A 21,047-nucleotide genomic window follows, 5' to 3' on the forward strand; every position below is an offset into this window, starting at 1 on the left:
ACCCATTGAGAACCGAAAATCCGGCACGCGAGAATGAGCGAGTGAACGGAAGAAGTAGAAAAAGAACATGAAGAAAGAGAGATTATTTTGCCCGACCCGCCGTCTCTTCGCGTGCAATGTGAGGCAAACCTAAACCTAATGCAGCGCAGCACACCAGAGCATCAAAAGTCCGATGATGAAAGAATAGATATAATTTGATGAAAGACGAATCAAATTCATTGTTATTATTGTAAAACTATTTCTACGCGACGCTTTCGCGGCAATTATAAACATTATAATTCTTGCAATTTTTTGCTATTCCGGTATTTAGGATACTTCATCATCCAAGATATGCAGAAAATGCATAACATACGATTAAAAATGTGAACTGATCATTGTAATTAAATTAATATCTCAATCTCTCTGTGAGAAAGCGATGCTCTCATTGAATTATATTATTACAGAAATGGCCACAATTTCTGACAAGTACGAAAAATTACGTCGCTAATGAGTATCTGTGGGTAACACTTTCTAAAGCGTAAGCGACACGAGCGTCATAAGCGGCGTAAGATTATATCTCCGCGTGGCAATAATTAAAATCTGGTTGCCACACCGTCGTGCTGATAGATGCTCGCGAGCGAGACAAATTATGATAATAAAATTGTCAACGCGTCTTGATCTTTCCGTTCCGAGAACACCAATTATTTATTACGCTCGTAATATTCATGCGCGCGATCGTACTTACCGCTGCGAGCGAGCATTCGATGATTGGTCGATCAAATAATTTGTATATTGCGCCACGGGGGAAAACGCTAATGTGACGCGCACCCAGTCGGTCGATAATTAATCCAAAATGGCGATTTGCGGTGGAAAAAAAACGCGTTTACGATGGATAATGAACCGCGTCGGGCGCCGCCAGTCAAGTATGCAAAGCGAATAATACGTTCGACTTATGCGCGACTGTCGGTTGCGGAAGGCAAAAAGGTGCCCGAACCGGCCAATCGCAATCATCGCGGTGTACGGTGCACAATGTGCCGATCGACACGTCGATTGGTCGGCCGAACGACACCGGTGTCACGAGGGTTGTGTCTTTCCACATGCGGACTCTACTGTCATTTAATAAGCGTCCTCCGGGTATATTTCGAAGCGCAATCGAGCGCTGTGTCCTCGAACCGTGACACCTCTAAGATCGTTGTCGCAGCCTTAGGTCTTTTGATCTCTACAAGTAGCAATTAACCCTACGGTTAAGCTAAAAAAATCTTGGAATTTCTACACAGGATGTATTAAAAGTGTCTTTCATTTTAACGACAGATATAGGATAGATAACCAGTCTCGATTTTTCCTTAATTGAAATAATGTCAACGATGTACTGATATTTCTCGAGTTATAGACGATTGAGAAAACAAGAAATTGTCGCAAACAGTTAGATAATTTATAGAGATAAAATTTTATTACTTACTATTTGACCTACTTGACATAATTTAATGTAGATAAATAGATAAGATGATTAGAATTATAATTAACGGAAATTGTACATTCTGCAATTCGGTACGGATTCATCGAAGTATGCCTCGTATATAACAAACCGTTGCAATCGTAAAACGCGCAAGATCTGTGACGAACTTAGCCTTCTTGCGAACGGTCCCGCGTTCCTTTCGCAACATCCTAACGACTTTCCGAGCAAGAAGAAGCGGACTACGTCGAGTAAAATCGCGGACGCGCATACGCGCTCCGGGAAGCCCCGGCATTGTCTTACAATTAGAGAAAGAACGTACGCCGGCAAAGTCACGGTGATTAGACGCCGCGAGGTGTGAAGGATCGGGATCGATGGATTCCTGGAAAGAGCGAGCGTAGGTGTAAAAATGCCTCGGTGGGCAATCGTCACGCTCGGTTCGCCACATTCTGTCCGGCCGGACATCCCGCGGCGAGGGAGGTGATGGCTCCTCCGCACACGTACATATACATACATATACACACGCATGCGCACACACGCTCGTACGATAGACGCATGAAGCGTGGAACCGCTGCGGTTCCGTCGGCATCAGGAGCGTGTGGCACGAGAAACCTTGCCCGAGTTGCGTCGCCTGTCGTCCTCCCGCGGCGTTAGGAACAACACACGTTCGTGGGAGCGGCGAATTCCGCGCGCAATTATCCTGACGCGCGACATTTGTTAGGGTCCTGTCGCCCGGTCGGAGTCCCGACACTCCCGACGGGGCGGATAACACAAAGTCTCGGAACGGAGCGCGCGGGTTTGTTCGCTCGTCTTACCGCCGAGCGATGTTACGAAGTCACGTTCTGTCCTCGAGTTCCTGGAGGATCGGTTTTGCCGGTGCTCCCTTCACGATACGAAAAGTCGGTGAAGCAATTTCTCGCGCGACATCGGTAACATCGGTATATACGTGTAACGCGCCGCGAGATCCGAGTTGTTGCATCGAGATGCGCTACTCCGAAACGGGAATTGGAACTGATGTAATCACAGAACCAAAATTTGGCTTCCAGAAGCGACCGATGCGAAGCAAATTCAATCTACGACATGCGGGTAACAACGCAATTGGCGACGGAGCAAAGCCACCGCCTTTGCCGTCGCGAATGATATATCGCGGATTACGCTCGCGCGGCACGTCGATTGAATTTAATTACGGAAATACATCGGCACTCGTGATCGTTCTAACGCCGCGCGCGCGTCGTCGCGAGGAAGAAATACTGCGGATAGAAATAAGGAGATTTAAGCGCGCCGTCGCGTCGTCGCTGCTCGATCGATGAATAATAAAACGCCCGAATGCCGGCATGCCGGAGCGGTCGGAACTCGGAACGCCGCCGACTTGTCGTGCCCCCCGTTCTCAGTGAGACGTTGATAAATAATTATTGGAGTATAGACGTGGGCATTTACAAGCAGGTGCGCATTCGAGGAGAAGCGGTATTTCGCGACACCTGGTGCTGATTAACGAACGAAATCGTCGGCGCGAGCGAGCGCGTATAGCGACTTAAGCGGCCGGCTAAATTGCCGCGTTATTCCTGTAAACCGCGGCCATCCCCACGTCTGTCCAATTACCGAGGTGGCAAGTCGTCTCCGTCCGGGGATACACGCGTTCCGCGCGCGCGCACGCGGCGACTTGAAATCGCGGTTTCTTTTCTGCCGGCGACGGCACCGTTAAGGACGGATAATGAGACGAGTCGCGAGTCGGGGCGGAGAAAGAGAGAAACCCCTTGCAAGCGCGCGTCGTCGTATTATTACCGCCGGCTACCGTACAGTATATACACGGTAGCGCAATTTCATATACAAAGCTCGAGTAAACCCCGACGTGATGACCCCGAACCTCCATTAGATTTATATAGTCACAATGTTGCATCGCCGCTCACCGCCGCGATTCCAAGATACACCGAGAGGCACATTTGCATTCAACGGAACGAGAGACGCGGCCACGAGCGAGGCACGATTCCGCGCTTTTTATTTTCGGCAACAGCAAACGTTTTTGTTGTCATTAATATTACTTACATAACATTCATCACGATGATGAATTCTCGGGTAGGGATTATGAGCGGCTACTATCGATCGGACGGAGTCGCGTGCGGATCATCGGCCGACACATCGCCGATAATCAATCGAGCCGCTTATTTTTCTTAATTATGCGCGCTGGGATGTTATGAATGTTAAAACGAGCGTATTAATTAAGGCGCTTTCAATGGGAGTAGTGCATCTCGGTTACGTGACACGATATTCACTCGGCCGGTAGTACTTATACCCGTATCGCAATGCACGCGCGACGACGACGCTAATTATGCGGGAAATGTAAAAAAGGATACCGTGCGCCCGAGGAATATGAAATGAGCGACGAAGAGCAAGAAAAACGAGGCTATTCAACGATCAACGTCGACAGTCGCATATAACTTATCGTGTGAGACTTCTTATCTCTTATTATTACGATCGATATGTTCTTTTAAATTATTGCTTGAATTTATTTTTAACTCTTATAATACGCTCATATTATTAATACATCTTGTGATTATTAATCTAACTGGATTATGTAAAGTAAGAATTAACATATTATCATAATCTCATATATCAATAAAATAGATACAATTTACGAAAAGAAACGAAAATAAAAATGCGTTTTCATGCATAATATCCACTTTTCTTATGCTAATATTAATCTCTCTAAACATGGAATTTATGCTACGAATTATTTTCATAACGTCTCATATATTCGATTACGATTTGAATAAAATTTCGGAGTCACCTACAGATCTTCACTTTTTGAGCGATCTGAATCTAGATTCCGTGGCTTCTTCCTAGCAACGCGCGTCGGACAAAATAGCGCATCAATAACAACAGCTCAGTTATCTCCGGACAGGCCATTGACGAGCAACACATTCCATCCTCTCTTCCCAAAATCATATTCGGCACCACGATACGACCGATTTTTATCGGTTATTAAATCTTCTTAGTGATTATTTAAGCGCACCAGCTTAAATGTGCCGTCTCCAAGTATAAGCGCTCACCGAGTCCGAGTTATCTTAGCGTCGTCGCACATTTCGGGAAGTCGCAAAGGAGCCATCGCAAATATTTAGAAATCGTCCGGATCATCACGGATTGTGCCAGATGATAAGTGGATCGCTGAAATTAACGTCGACAACGATCTTCTTGCCTTCGATCTCTCCGAGCTCCTCGCATCCGGCCTCTAAATATCTGACGAGAGCTGCTCATGAGACGACACATAACGGCATTGCCATTTCGGAATATTTTCGAAGGATAGAAGAGGCGAGAAAAGGTGAAATATGACGAAGCCAAAAATGTCAGCCTTGGTGGCCTCCGCCATTCGCAATCTGCGGGAAATTCGTGGTTCCACGTCGAAAGAAATCATGAGTTATATTAAATCCCAATATACGGGGTCGGACGCCAACATACAAAAGCAGGTACTTAATAATTACCAGTCTATCAAAAATATTTTATCAATATTATTCATTTTTTGCACGAAAAGCATGTTTTTACGGATATTATTTTATGATACTTCTCCTAACAATATTAATTTCCTATTCTCATCAAAAAGAAGTAATTATTATATAACAATTATTGTTAATACGCTAATGTTTAAAATTTGATAGTTTTTTCTTAAATTTCGAAAGATATCTTAAAATTTTCTGATTTTATTATATTATTTGAAAAATTTTTACTGGAAATTGTAGATTAATAAACGCAGTAAAAAAGAGCGTTTATTAATCATAAAAAGTTCGTTAGTCATAATAAAAGGGGTGCTCTTTTCGCAGATATATGCTGCCTTGAAACGCGGCTTGGACTACGGTATCCTGAAGAGGGACCGTGGTTATTACAGCCTGAATACGGATCCTGACATGATGTACAAAGCGCATACCGTAGCGCCCTTGGAGCAAGGCAGGAGGAGACGAAGGAGGCGACGACGTGGACGCGGAGTATCGCGAAGGCGAAGACGAAGTCGCCGAGGCCGCAGGAGGGGCAGAGGCAGGGGCAGGGGCACGACCAGGGCTAGGGGCAGAGGCAGAGGCAGAGGCAGAGGCCGAGGCAGAGGCAGAGGAAGGAGGAGGAGGAGGAGAAGCAGAAGCACAAGAAGCGGAGGGAGAGGAAGTCCACCGCTTCCTAGGACGAGGTCTCTTGCAGCCAGGTGCAACAAATGCTCGTCCAGAAAACGCACAGAGGACACCTTGGGAAATTCCCCGGTGGAGAACCTCCGAAAGGACATGACTTATTTATACAAGAACAATACCAACAACCAGACGCCGTCCAGACACCAGAGCCGTAGTCGAGATCGAAGTCAGACGCGCAGCCGATCGAGTAGCAGTGACAAGGAGATGATTGACGACCGAAATCGCGATCAGCCGTAAACACCTACCCACGAAAAGATACTGCGGATCTTAATCCTTCGCAGTCGTATATCGTCCATGTAAAATTGAGATCAACATTTTATACAAAATTGAACATTTTTATTGGATACATCAAGAAATGTATTATTGTACATTATTTCGTAAAATTCGATTTGGTTTGGAAGAGAAAGCAAATTTTATAACCTTTTAATCGAGACTGCAAAGGATTAATAATTGTTCGACACGGTAGTTATCGATCAGTGACGCGGGGATAACTCTCATGAATCTAGATCTTTTTTTTATTTTTGCGATAAATTACAGTGGTCCGAAATGTACGTCGACAGCGAGCCTTGTTTTGTAGTCTTCGACTTTTTACAAATTTTATATGTTTCCTTTACACTGACTAATTATACACTGTTGTACCATCAATTACTTTTGTTCTTATTTCAATTAACCTTCTTATTATTTCCCTCTTATTAGCTATTCTTGAATTTGAATGATATCGAGAGACGCCGATTAATGTTTCCCGCCGTGTTCTTCGAAAAGCGAAATCACGAAATTCATGGGTGCATTGGCACGACTTTCAGGTGCGAACGTGGCTAGAGGTCCTGATGGCGGTAGTTCAAATAAAGCCGACTGCTATAACTCTTGTCGCGACGGGGTCAAGGCACGTTAGAAAGGATCGAGAAGTGATTAGTGGTATTTACCGGTCTCGAGTGAGAAAGCGAGAGAGACACGGAGCGAGAGAGAAAGACATCTGCCGATTCCCGTTTAAATGTCCTGCGGGTCCGCCGCGCCGGTCACAATGCCGTGATCTAACTGCTCCCTATTCTTCGACAGGACTCTTCCCCGGAGGTCGACGCGGCGCTAATACCGAGGATCTATCAAGCGATACTAATGCGATTCTAACGGTGACTCTTTCTAACACCTAAGATCCTATAGTCGGAGAACCGTTCGCCGTTTTTCCGTTTAAAAAGCGAAATTCTCTTTAATGCTCCATCCAAGGTTTTAATTTTGATACAAAAAAGCATATTAAATCTAAAAATGCTAGTTGATTTGTCTCCGTTGTCTTCCTAATGCGATATCAGCTTCCGACGAGACTTGCACGCAATGATGTCATACGAACGTACAGAGTAACTCCGAATAAAATTTCGTTTATTATTAATTAATGGAATAATGAAGCATTACAATTACAATGCATCTCCTCGATTAATAAATTCACGAAATTGCGCAAACGACAAGAATGCATTATTTTATGAGATAATGTCGCGCGAAAAAAATAAGAGTATTAATAAATTCATAGTAGCTTTTTCTGGTAATCTTCTTACTTGGTCAAAAAATAACGAGACTGCACGGGAAGTTACTCGCAGTCGTTGGCAGGCGTGTCCCGAACAGCGTTTCACGCCGCTCGTCGCTGCGTGGTTCCACCTAAATGACGTGCCGGACAGGACGGACAGGAAGAGGTCCAGAGAGAAAACCTCGGCGATACCATCTTCTCTTTGCGCGCTATTGCTCGTGAAACTCCGGATGCCGAGGTGTCAGTGGGTTCTCACATGCACCGACTTGGCCGAGATAGCGTCATCCCGGCATTACGCGGTGATATCATTAAGGTAGATTTATGCTACCACCGGCGGCAGCGTTGACTCTCCGGGGCTAGATTAGGAGTTAGCCCATAGAGGCTACGCCCGCGGACATTTCTTGACTTAACTTATATCGTAACTTACATCGGTGTGTGCAAGAAGTGTGTCCGAACGTACACGCAACGTGGTGCTCGCCGAGCACTTAACGCTCTATTAGCAAAACGAAAAAATATAAAGTCGATTACCGCAAGTGATTTTATCCCGGAAATCGGAAATAATTTTTTTTTTAACATAAACGTAATCTTTCTTGCTTTATATTTTGTTAACTTATTCTTACGTTTGAAAGCAAAAGCTAATAATTTTTACTAATTAATATGTAATATTTACGACTTTACATGTAAAATTTATTTTAACACATTTGTTTCTTTAACAAATTTGTAAGATTTAAAAAATGATTCTAATTAATCCTCCTATTAATAAAATATTATTGAAGGAATTATTGAAACTCTGCTGAAAACATGCAGAAATGCATTTTTGCACACTTATTATCAGTTGAATTTTTTCAAGTCTTCCGGATTTAGAAAAGCGTAGAATCAAGATTAAATTTTTTAATTTAAAATATCAAATATGAAATATCAATCATTATAATTACACGATTTAATATTATTGACTTTATTAATTTGATATTCTCAGTTTTTGGACGAGCTCTGTCATTTACAAAAAAGATTATAGTGTTTTATGTTTGCTCGCATTTACGGAAGCAAGAAAAAAGAAAAATCTGAGAAGATACAATAAGAAACTGAGAGGAATGAATCATTGCTCAGGATTATTGCTCCAGTTCATGTTACCGCTCGAGGAATTTAATTGCGCCGCCATCTTCGCAGCTAATATATCCGGACCACACGAGAGAGATTTTAATTCGTGCGATCCGCATCGTTGATAACTACCGGGTACTCGAATTAGGCTACATCGACGATATGGAAACAGCAGGTGGCGATCTTGGCATCCGATTATAATCCGAAGTGTTATTAACGATCGATCGCAATACGGCTCCTGTGCTTAACTAGCGGGCAAGTATGCCGCATCATCTACCAGCACTCTCCTAATCGACTGTCTTACATTGTGCGAGACGGCACTGACATTATGTGATGGATGTATACGCCACCTAATCATACAATTTCAACTTCGATATCCCGTTTCATTTCCATAACTTAAGAAACTTGACAATTTTTTTAAATTCTCTCTTTAAAAATTATTCCGATGTTAAAATCGATTCAACTTTCAATGCTACAGATATGAAATGATATGTGTTAATCGTGCCTTCATTATTGCGAAGAAATATATAAATAAATTCCATATAGAATTCTAACATATTTAAATCATTAAGTTCACCAAGACTTAAACTTTATGTTGGCTTTCTCGCTTGAGATATTACCTTCGAGTAGCACGATAAAAAAAAGACCGGAAATACTAGATCTATTACAATTGTAATAAGAATGGCAGTGGCGGACGATCAACTACAAAACGTAAACGTGAATTATATACTATCACCGCTCCTCTCTGATGCGGAAGAATCAGCGCGTGTTCTGTCGGATTTCTTTTCGCCTCGCCTCGTCCGATCGGCGTTCATTACCGCGGCCGCTTTAGAGCAGCGCTGTATAGTCGCTTAACTGTTTTGTCCCAGCTGATGGATAGCGCGTTCGCACATTATTACTGGACACTCGGCCAGTTTTATAAGTCTAGATTGGTACATGGCTCTTTTATACCCCCGGTCAGCTTGTCCAGACCCGAGCAACGGTGGTGTTAATAGTGTGTTTACGATAATGATCTCGGTGGTACGATAGTCGCACGAGGAAAATATCGGGTGCGTAAGTTCAACGTAATTTACGAGCGCCTCTTACCACTCGGGCGGCCCCGCGAATCCGGCCGGAAGTCGTAGGTGCGGCGAGCAAACCGGTCTGCTTTTCGATCCAGATGAAAATCCGAGAGCGAGAGAACCGTCGAGGACGACGCGATCGCGAAAATGAAACGTGAATAGCTCTGGTTCCAGTTCGGCACGTCGTCGGTCGGGTTATAGTCGTCGTTAGCGCGAGAGCGAGTTTATTGCCCGCTTTTACGTCGTATAATTATCCATTGTGAAATTCATTCCTCGTCCATCATGTCACACCTCTGTTGGAAAAAGTCATAACCGGCAAAGCCGCAGGTTTTGAATTCGTGGTGTCGTGAATGTTTCCGATGATTGATATTTCGACTGGAAACGCGGATCTGGAAATAATGTTATTGCTGCGGGCTAGAAAGCGGTAGTATTACTTTTCCATTGAGTCATTTGCGTAATTTAAAGAATTCCTGTTTTCTTTTGATTGCAATTATTATACTAATTTTAATAACATATGCGACATTGGAGGCGCGATATATTATCACGAAATTTTTCACGAGTTATGTTTATTAATTATAGAATTGTAAAAGAGTTACTTGTAATTTAAAATAATAAGATATCGCAATATAGCATTATAAAAATAGTATATTAATTATTATTAGCATATATTATTATTCAAACTTATTTTTCTAAACTACAATTTCTACTAAATGGTGAGAAAATTATTTCTAAAAGCACCTTATTATGTCAAATAAGACCTTCCAATAATATCGATAATTTTTATCTATATACGGTCTTTTAATTAACTCTGCTTTAATTAACCTTGAGATAAGGTCGAAATGCGGGTAGAATGCAAGCCCCGCAAAAGCGTGACGAGCCATAAATACAGTGGGTTAGCGGAAGAGCTTTGACGTTACACCTGCGACGTGCGTTTAATAGACACGCTATGCGGATACGGTTTTTGTGGCATCTTAAAAGCAGGCTGGTTGTATCCACACCGGTCCTATCGCCTGTTGCAACCCTGCAACTCGCATTTGCATCGCTAATTAGCGGGGTTCCGCGCGGTCGATATCGACGTTGATAGCATTAACCGCTCTGTTTTTCGTCGGAATTGCACCAAGAATTTTAATTATCCCTTTCGTCCGTCGATCGCTCGTATTAGTGTCTCCGATTAATCCTGTCGCGATAATCTATACGCATTATGAGTAACCATATGCGTAGCAGGACGGCATTATGGCAGAACGTTTAGATATCTCTTCGGATATTTTGTCAGAGGATCTCTGTGCGTATAAATAAAGATGAGTTTATTTAAAATATCCTCGCCACTATCTCTCTGAAATGTACGACCAAAAACATCAGTTGTCTCCTGCGCCAAATATAATTACATAAAATTTTGCAATTATTTAAATCTCATTCTATTATATTAATCACTATTCGTATTTATAAACTTTGTTCTAATGATGCACGAAACGTTGCTCTTATAGATTATTTCCATTATTATTCATATTATCAACAGGAATCTGTAATTCTGGTAAGGTGTCTTTTGAGGTACAGGATTGTTTATAATCTAAATTTAACACGTTTTTTTTCTCTTTTACAAGATTGAACTTTTGCAAATGTGACGGTATTGCATGCGCTTGTGAATCCTCGCGAGATCAGCTTCGCACAGACATTAACGCCGGCATCGCGATGCGAAACAAAGGTCCTTTTCAGTCTTCCGGGCTCTTCATACTCTCGCGTTCGCGCTATATAATTTCGGAGAGTTGTCAAGAACGTCAGTTTAATCGACGGACGTTCCGATCGATCGTTACGCTCTTTTTCGATCGGCTCTTGATCGCTCTTTTTCGATTGTAACGAGTTGGATATGCAAGCGATGCGCTATACTCGGGCTTAGCGAAGAGATTAACGTGACGTGAACGCATCGGTGACAACCGGTAATTTTTTTTGCCGGTGCTCGCGCCGCCATTTAATTGATTTTAAAATAAATCGTAATTATGACAGAGACGCGAGAGAGGCTGCGAATCCCGGCCAAAATGTACGTTTCTTTTACAACCGAGGCCATCACTGTGAAACAGCCATCTCTTAGCGTGGCTAACTGTAAATAATCACACGTCGCCGCGTAGAATCTCCGTTTTATATAGTTAATGCGCGGGTCGTGGTAATTCAATGACATAATTTTTAATCGAAACGCAGCTGAGAGAACAGCTACCTCGAAGAGAGCACCTTCCGGTACGTGAAACCGGTAACCATTGGGTTACCGGTCTTGTATTTATATAAACCCAACACACGTATAGAGAGAGAAAGAAAGAGAGAGGAGAGAGAAGAGAGAGGAGAGAAAGAGAGAGAGAGAGAAGAGAGAGAAAGGAAAAGAGAAAGAGAGAGGTATGAAACCACGGAACCGGCAGGTTCTGAGTGCCTACAATGGTGTTGCGTATCCGTGCACGGACGGCTCTATTCAGCTCCAAACAATGTAATCACAACTCAGCGTTTTCCGCGACGTCCGCGACGCTCCCTTATCGATCGGCGAAATCGACCGTCGATCAACGCATCCTCGTTTAAACTCAACGTCTCAAGGTGAAACTCGGCGTTAATTAATTAAAGACCTGTTCATCGTTTCGTTGTGGATCCCAGTGACTACGATCGATGTAGAAACTGCGATTATTATATTGGCAAAAATAGAATCCGACGTTATGCTGCATCTTCTACTGCCTCACGAATTTGTGCGCAATTTTATTGGGAATTTTCTTTATAACTGGTGTGATTTTAACGTTGTAATTATATCTGTGCAATTACGTTTATACAATATTTCAAAGCAAATTTACCGTTCAGCTTCTTTTTAAAAATAAAGTATTTTTAATAATATGACACAGTATTAATATTATCCTAAAATATTTTTGTATTTTTCCACATGCATTATTCAAAACTAGATCTGCTGAAATCGAAACGCACTGTAATTTAATCAAGTCTCCTAAATCACAGTTTTAAAATTGCTTCGAAGCAAATGCAATTTAAAGTCCGTTGCAGAAAGCTTATCTGAATTGCCATCGTCTTATAAAAATCCATTCTTGTACGTGCGAGTGATCAGGGGCTTAATCGGCGAACTCGTCCACGCGATTTTGGAATGAAATTAAGAAAGATTTTGTAAAGGGTCGTTGCACGCGTTCCGTTCCACCTTGCAGAGATATGGTCTGTCCAGTTATGGCCCCGCTCGAACGGCGGGACGAGGAAAGGAGTGAAGAATTTATATACTTTCGTGTTTATGAATAATAACTCGGCACGCAACACAACACACATTTATACACGGCACTTCTTGGCTGCCTTCGAATTTGAATTACTGGCGAGTCAGCTGAGTCCATGCAGCGATCGTTAATCGAGCAGATAGTACGCATGAGTTTGGGACTTGATCAACCGCAGATTAGTCTATCTGACAGAAGGACCCGACGTAGGACCACAGGAGGCATACCGGATATGTTCAATCGCAGCTGGCATCGTCAATACCGCGGAAGAAGTGAGATACCAGCGGCGGGGCTCGATTTGATAAAAAAATTAAGGCTCACTAATTACACGCTTGTCAGAGCGCAATCAAGCAGCAACGAATAAGTTAACTTAATCCTAAACGCGATAAGTTTCTACTTTCGAACATCTGCTTTCATAATTCATAATAAGTATCTGTTCAGAAATTTTATAAAGTAAACGATATACATGTCATATTTTAAAAGAGTTGCGTAAAATGTATAATGTGAAGCAATATAAATACTATTAATAAAAGTCTAAAATTGTAATCGATATTTCTAATATCCGGGGAAAATCTAATTTCCTTTCTAAGATTTTCTGTCTACTTTGCTAAAAATTTATAGCAGAAATTAACAAACACAGAAAGATTTATCTATCCTGCGCACATCTGTATAAATTCCTAATCTTGTGATAGTCACGAACGATCGTAACACTCATTGTTTTTAAACATACGTGAATCCAGTGTAGAAAAGAAAATTTACGATCGACTATCTTCGGTGACCGCGATGTAGCTCTTTTCCCAATCGGCGAGTGGCGTGATCGAAATCAATTACTCATTAATCGCCCTCGTTCGCCGGACCGACCCCCGCGTCCGTAATTAACAGTGATTAATTGGACTCGATGCTCGACCGGTATATTTTATCGTGTATATGAAATTCGCGCCGTGGGTTTTCCGCAGAATGCCAACCGAGACCGGAAAGAAGATGGAGAAGGGAGAACTCTGAATGCTAAGGCTAACGCGAGGGGAGGATTTGAGTAATCATTGATCGTCATGCGATCGTGCTTTCGAAATATCTTCTCTCTTCCTTGCTTATCTGTAAAGATGGTACCCACTTCTAACAAAATTTGCAGAAATGCCCCGATAAATATTCATTTAACTTCATTGCGTATATACTAAAAGACTAAAATTTGTTAAACAAAGACAACAGTATCGTGTGTTTATACATATTTATATCTTAACGGCAGCGTTGAAAAAATATTTTATGTCTCTACAGTATTCGAGCAGTTAAAGCGAGGGAGCAGCAAGAAAAGCGGCTGAGAGCTGCCAGGTCCTGATTTATTGCTGTGCGCGGTGTAATGAGACGTCCGAAGTCCGAAGAAGCGACAATTTAGCCGCTGATAATCTGAACAATGTTCTACATTCGTATTACGACTGCCGTAAATTAACCGTATCTTAATGACACCGCAAGAAGCCTCACTCGAGGACTCGCCGCCCACGCGAATCGCCCGCGACATTTCCGATCGCTGCGATCTCGGCAGCCGTTCGCTTGCGCGACGGGAACCGGAATGCCAGGTGCGAAGGATATCCTGCGAGAATCCGTCCTCGTCCGGGAGCGGCACGCAAATTGTCCGGCCGAATGGTTTTTACGCGTCGGATAGATCGGCCGATCGCAGGGCGTGAGCCGCCGAGTGATCTACGGGTGATCGCGAGTCGACACGCAACAAGACGTACGGCTCTTCGGAGAAGCGCTATAGAAAAAACAATTAGCCGATCTCGGCGTCGAACCAGGGCATAAATTAGCGATCGTCCAGGACGGACGAGACGGTGTGTTAAGCCGCTGAATGCACAAATCGAATTTACTCGAGATCAAATGTCATCGCGACGGTGGAACGGACTTTGCACTTTAATTACGTCAAATCACCGGTGTTAAGGTAGTAACAATGGTGCGCGCGCGATGATATTTACGAAGACTAGAGACCGCGGGTGGCGTCGAGAATGCAGGCCACGGCATGGTGGGTTGGTGCGCGCCGCGGCCGCGAGGAATTCTCGGGGCGGGCGACAGACAGAAGATTTCAGATCGTGTGGGCACATTGCATTGTTCGTAATGTAGCGCGATTTAATGTTTGCCTTTACTCATCGACTACGTATCTCGCCCTATCTCGCCCACGAGCCACAAAGAGGATCCGTTCAAATTGTGCACGGAAAACGTGATATTTAGCTGTGTTTCATCGCGAAGATCGTGTAGGTGCTATCTATCGATGAAACCTATTTAAATTCAATCTGATAATTATATTTAAAATCTCATGCTTATAATGATTTATTAAAATCGCTTCTCCGCACTGTTAAATATATTAAAGAATAAAATTGATATATCTTGAATTAAATAACATTTCCAACTATCATGTGTGTCGAAATTTATTATTTTAACACAAAACGGTACTGTTTTAACTCCGTTGCTTTATTTTAGTTAAATTAACAACATATTGAGTAAGAGCAGTGGCGACCATTTTTGTATAGGAATAATTAAAAATGACTCAAATTTAGTATAATTTGACACTACGAATTTAACAGTGCAATATTCCAAGTGTACATATGTTACATCGGATCTCGCGAAACATTCCTACAAATAAAATTGTCTTCTATTCATTGAAAAAAAAATGTCTAATTGCAGTGATAAACAAACAGGTTTTAGAAGTACGCAATAAATTCGTTTATCACAATTTCGCTGTAAAGCGAATTACGTTAATCGTTCGAAATCGACGAATAATCGCAAGCCGGAATCCATAAACTCGATAATTAGTAGCGACATAAACGATGTGTTCTGCGAGTTACGGGCGCATTTGCAATAACTTATAATTTCACGCACGCTTAGCCGCGTAGTTAGTTATCGCCGTTGCCGTGCGTTCTATTCATTCCAAAACGTTTCATCGCGCGTCGCGCAGCGAGGCCGCGTCTTCTCCGTCATATCGGAGTATCGCAATTAAATGAGTCTTCTTTCTCCATTCTCTCCGCACGCCGCAAACACGCTACGATACTCCTCTGACAAAAATATCCGGCGCGCTCGCCGGGATTCCGCGGCGAATAGAATTACCCGGGTCCAGGCACTTCGTGAACTTCTGACCCAGAATCTCGCACGGCAATGGATATATTGAAATCATCCTGAATGACGTAAGATCGATTTTCTCAAATGTATAATTGAATTGCTGTTTAACTAGAATTAGAATAATACCTGACTATTGCATATGTGCTCTCTAAGATTTTCAGTACATTTTGTACTCATCAGTAAAGATATGTAGAAATTATACTAAAAATCTAAATAATATTCTAAAAATATCTTGAACGCTATAATAAATATGACTATATTGTACCTACATATAACGATTATAGAAATATTTTCCGGATATCCCGTGATCTCTTTACCTCTCGCGTGGAATTTCTTAGAAATACTGCAATGGCGAAAGATATCTTGACGAGGTTTCGCAGATTTCCCTTAGTTTCGTTTCGGATTGCAGAATCGGTATATAAATCGACAAGTCGGTAAACACGCTTGACGGAGATTGGCGTGACCCGCCATTAGGCGGAGTAATCGACGAACCGATAATGCACGACACGGTATATGTAATACGCGACGATTGCACAATGGCGGGGGCGACTTGCGAACGGATCGGATCAAGAAAATCGCCCGCGGCCGTGCCGCCGAGACGCTTAAATCACGCAACACCCACATGCGTCTCTCTCACGCTATGCACGTGCAAAATGGAAACGCGCGACGAAACGCAACGCGCCCCGCTCGCCGATTTAAATGAGCGAGAGGCGAGGCTGGTACGACGATGTGTTTTGCCACGTCGCTACAATAGATCCGGAGAACAATGAGGCGGACGACAATGCGTATTATCGGCAGCGTCGATAATTAGTTTCTCCATTTGGTCGGGAGGCGCGCGAAAAATCAATCGACCGGTTTAGCGAAAATAAAATCGGCCGAATTAATTATACCGGCGTGGTATTTACCCAATAAAACGTCATTGAAAGTTTACAACGCACGCGAACTTGCTAAAATGATCGGAAAAGTAATTCTGCTCGAAAGAATTTACGATCTGGCAGGCACGATAGTAAATTTCGATAGAATTTACTAGTTAAATCGATTATGCGATAACTGCCGACTTTAAAGCAACCTGTGAGCGAGATTCTTCAGTATGTCTAAGAATCTAAGGCTACCTCGAGATATCTAATGTTGGAATTTGAAAAGTGCGCCGGATTAAGGTTTGAAGGCCAAGTGAGTAACAGTGAGTTGTATTTGTTAACATATTTGCTACGACCACCGCGTCTGCCATGAAAGGCGCCGAAGTACAGAATCATCTCCTCCACGTGGAACGTCGTCACGGTGCATACAACCGTGCATCCGTACTTCCAGATTTCCGTGGCGTCGAGCGTACGTAGCACCGCCGCCGCCGGCGGCATCGGGAGGCGTTAAAGCGCCGTAAAACGCGTCTGGTCGCGCTATCATGCGACGAAATACGGAGAAAAACGAGGAAGGAAGGGAAGACAGAGTAACGAAGAAGAAGACGTAGAAGCAGCCAGATAACGCTGCCGCGCGATAAAAGCCGAACGCGCTAAGCCGTGCGCGCGCTTTGTTTCTTCTCGGTTGGCGACTAATGACAGGATATTATACGCAAGAAAACGATCCCGGCGGTACGTCTCACGGCGACGAGAAAACGATAGAGAAAGAAAGGTGGGAGAGGGCCCTTTAATTTAATGTCCGCGAGCGAGATCCCTGTTTTGTGACAGGAGTACACCGTCATCTTCGTTAAAGGATCTTAGGAAAATGATTTCGCATGGGATGCAAAAAGACGGGATGCGAGACGAAGAAGGGATAGGCTAAGACGAGAAAGAGAATGAAGGGGAAGGCGGACCAAAGATCGCCTCCGCATGCCGCCTAAGTGCGCTCGTAAAATGACTCTAACATTTCATCTGCTCTTATTTAGCGGCAAATTACCCGCGCTTCGTCAGAGCGCGAATTAAATATAATAAATATCAAGATCCCCTCTTGTTTTTCGCTACCTCTCTTTCTCTCTCTTTTCCTGACTCTTTCTTAATCGCGCCCGTTGATTAAGCGACAAATTATCGTCCGATAAGACTTCGTGCGCGCGGGTCCGCCTCGCGCCGTTCCTTCAAACGGTCGAGCACTCGTAAACCGCTTCGAAGGTAGGATACGCACAAAGTATGTAATGCAGCGATCCCGCGAGCTTGCGTACGGTTTATCAATATTTTTGTCTCGCGTTTACGGTCGCGTTCGCTCGACCGAGAGAGCGTTTTGCGAAGCGCCGCGCCGCGAGCTCTCTTTCTCTTCTCCCGGCCGTGTAACGATGTAATGGTTCGAAGAAACTGCGGCAGTAAAAACCGTAATGAGGATGCGCGTAAGCGTTCGCACCCTGAAGTTAGTCGGCCCATTTGACGTAGTCGCGATTTACTCCCCGACGAAACGGGCAGATAATATTCGTGCGCGCAATTATATTCGCGCGCGCGCGAACGTGTCCGTTCGGCGGACGCCCATTTTTCGAGCGTATTGTGCTTCAAGTTCGACGTGCACGTACGATGCTATATGTACGAAGCACGCGAATCATTTAATAAACACGCGAGCTAGTAAGAGAAAACTACAAGAACAATGTAAAAATAAGGAAATAAATAAATAAATATATAGTTATGCATATTGTTATATTATCACCAAAACTATCACTGTCGTTATTGTGACTAAGTACAAGGTACTACGATATTGCGAGGACACTTGGTGTTCGAAATGTATACCACCTACGGTCCCACGTCATTGCGCGCGGCTCCCGAGGCGATGCACATTAATTAATATGTTTGGCATTGTGTGGTCGCTCGTCGAGATTCTATCTCGCGCCGCAGGTTCCCGCCCGCTTCTCGATGTTTCGCGATCACCGCCTCGCGAGCATACGATGTGACGAGATTGCGCGGCGATACCGCGCCGGAGGAAGCCCTTTGTCCTCGCGTATCTCGCAGTGTCCCCTTTGACGAGATTAGATCCCGAGATTAATGAGAGCCAAGCCCCCTTAGTTCGTACTGTTCTAACTGTAAGGAGGTCCCGTGGTCTCTTACGGTGCTATCCCTCCCCCTCTCCCTTCCCCCCTTCCTCATTCCTCTCATGATTTGTAGAGATTTCGCGTCGAGCAGTTGAATCACTTTGACGTTCCGCCCTCTCTGCGCGCGTTTTGTATTCCGGTCTGCTAAATCGGTAGTTCAGCGACGCGCAGAACGCCTCGGGACTGCTGCGCTCCAGGAGCAGTTGACCTCAGCAAAACCTATTTTTTATAACCCCCTTAAGAATTCTTTTTTCCCTGCTCATAAATATCCAAGCGTCGCTAGACATTTTTGCTGGAGAAATCTTTTCCCAAACAATCTAAAAAATATTTTTTAAATATTTAACTCTTTCTTTGTAAAAAAAATAACTACCAAAAAAATTCAGATAATTTTCCTAAACATAGTAAATGTTTCTTAATTACAAACTTCGAAATGTTGAAATATTATTATAAATTTATGACTGCACGTTATGTCGCGTAGTATCGCGCTGTGTGGACCAAGGAGAGCTTCAATCACCTAAGGAAATCAAGCGAAAACATCCAACGTATTAGTACGACGTCACGATCGATGCGGCATTTCCTGCATCCAACGTTTTTCCGCGTCGCGCCACGGAATTGCGTATTCCGGCCCGGTCCGCCGTCACGGTTAGGGTCAGGAATGCCGTGGTGGATCGTAGCAGAGAAAGCATACTGCGGGTGTACCGCGCGGTAAGTTGTGGCCAACAGGGTCGTGGGTCGTCGCTAGGCCGTCCGGCATCATGAGAACAGACTTAAACCCAGGCACATCGCGGCCCCTCTCGGAGAGGAGAGCCGTTGGGCCTCTTACACGCGGCAACTAGCTGATGACCATCGTCCACCTGACTCCGCGAGATTTATCGCGCTCACGATAGGTAGATATAAGGTATATACCTCCCTATACGTACCGCTGTACTACACAAACACCACCACGCGAACCCGAGCGCGTGTGCACACACGCGCTGGGGCCCAATAGATAGACCCTCCGCGCGGCCCAGGCACCGGGGAACCCCGCTTTGCGTGAATAATTAAACTCTTATCTTCCTCTCCGAATGTTATTAGAATTTCCTTCTTCTTGCCCGGCCGCAACGTCGATGCCCTATGAACTCGAACGATGCTTCAACGGTTGATACGAATAACGGCTGACGTAACAATCGGACAAGATGAAAGATGGTCACGGTAATTTCGTAAACGTTCATCCTACGGTTTTGCGCAGTCGGATGAAATCTTCGCTCGAAGAAAACTTAATTCACGTACACAGTAAAACGTACAATTTGCTCTTATCTGCGTTAAGAAACTCGCTGTTAACGGCCGTTCTCTATTACGAGCTGACTCTTATTAAATCGCTCATAACGAGCGATATCCGACTAGCGCTAATATTAAATATAACGATTGCGCGGCGACGTTGGTGGACATCGAGTTATCGTTCTTGCGTTCCATATTCGAGCGACAATGATCGATGACCGGTGCCCAAGCTCTTCGCGCGCTATCGACGTAACGACTATATATCATCCCCCTCTCGTGTCTGGGCAACAGGATGCTAAGACGGTTTTACGTAATCCGCGCAAGTTTGATGACCTGAATGCGACGAAGAACGGCTGTTTCGTACGATACTCGGTCGTTGCAATCGATTTGTATATTCGTCAGTGAGGCTTCGCCACCGTCGTTTCTCTTGATTGCCATGTGACAAACTCTGATAAGAAAACTATCGAGAGAAATAGTTTATAGCGAAGATCTCCACGGTACACTTCGCTAACGTAATAATGCAACCGTGGTATGCACCACCCTCCCTGCGGTGCGGTATGGTGCGGATTCACGTAGTCGCATGTGTAGGCATCTTGATATACATAAACACGGGTTCTTGTGCACGCGACGCGTCATCGGGTGTAGGAGGAGATTTACAACGTATAAAATTAGACGACTCAATGGACACTTCTAATGCATGCCCGAGGGGGATGGTCCGTTCCTCTCGTCGTTCACGCTCGAATGACTTCGCGTGCACGAAGGATCTCTCCTCACGCTATGTGAGCGGATTAAAAGTCGCGTTTCCGGCGGAGCGCGTGCAGGCGACTCGAGCGGTCAAGATCAGACGTCCAGTATATCGTGAATGATCGATATGGCGTTGATATTTGTTGAAAAAAATTTATCGATATCGATTTATAATTTTAATTGGGGAAAAAACGCCATTTTATCGTCAGGACTGGGTTTGGGTAGCTTAATAACATTATTCATGTGTATTTTATTTCAGGCGAAGAAATGCACATAAAATTCACACGAATAATATTATTAGGCTATCAAGATCCAGTCCGGACAATAAAATGTTTTGTGTTTTTCTTTAATTGATTGTATACCATATCTCTCAGTCGTGTTTTCACTTATTTATTAAATATAAATATTGCAACGAGAACATTACTACCTTGACTTGCACG

General features: G+C 43.8%; 1 protein-coding gene across 1 annotated transcript; it reads left to right on the forward strand.

Annotated features, from left to right (window-relative positions):
- Positions 1-1,389: 1,389 nt before the first annotated feature.
- On the forward strand, positions 1,390-6,227 carry LOC139813250 (uncharacterized). Its single transcript, XM_071778632.1, has 2 exons — positions 1,390-4,893; positions 5,245-6,227. The coding sequence occupies exons 1-2, from the start codon at positions 4,756-4,758 to the stop codon at positions 5,833-5,835; spliced, it is 729 nt and encodes a 242-aa protein (XP_071634733.1). The 5' UTR covers positions 1,390-4,755; the 3' UTR covers positions 5,836-6,227.
- The last annotated feature ends 14,820 nt before the right edge of the window (positions 6,228-21,047 follow it).

Source organism: Temnothorax longispinosus, chromosome 5 (assembly GCF_030848805.1).
Source record: "Temnothorax longispinosus isolate EJ_2023e chromosome 5, Tlon_JGU_v1, whole genome shotgun sequence".
Classification (NCBI taxonomy): Eukaryota; Metazoa; Arthropoda; class Insecta; order Hymenoptera; family Formicidae; genus Temnothorax; species Temnothorax longispinosus.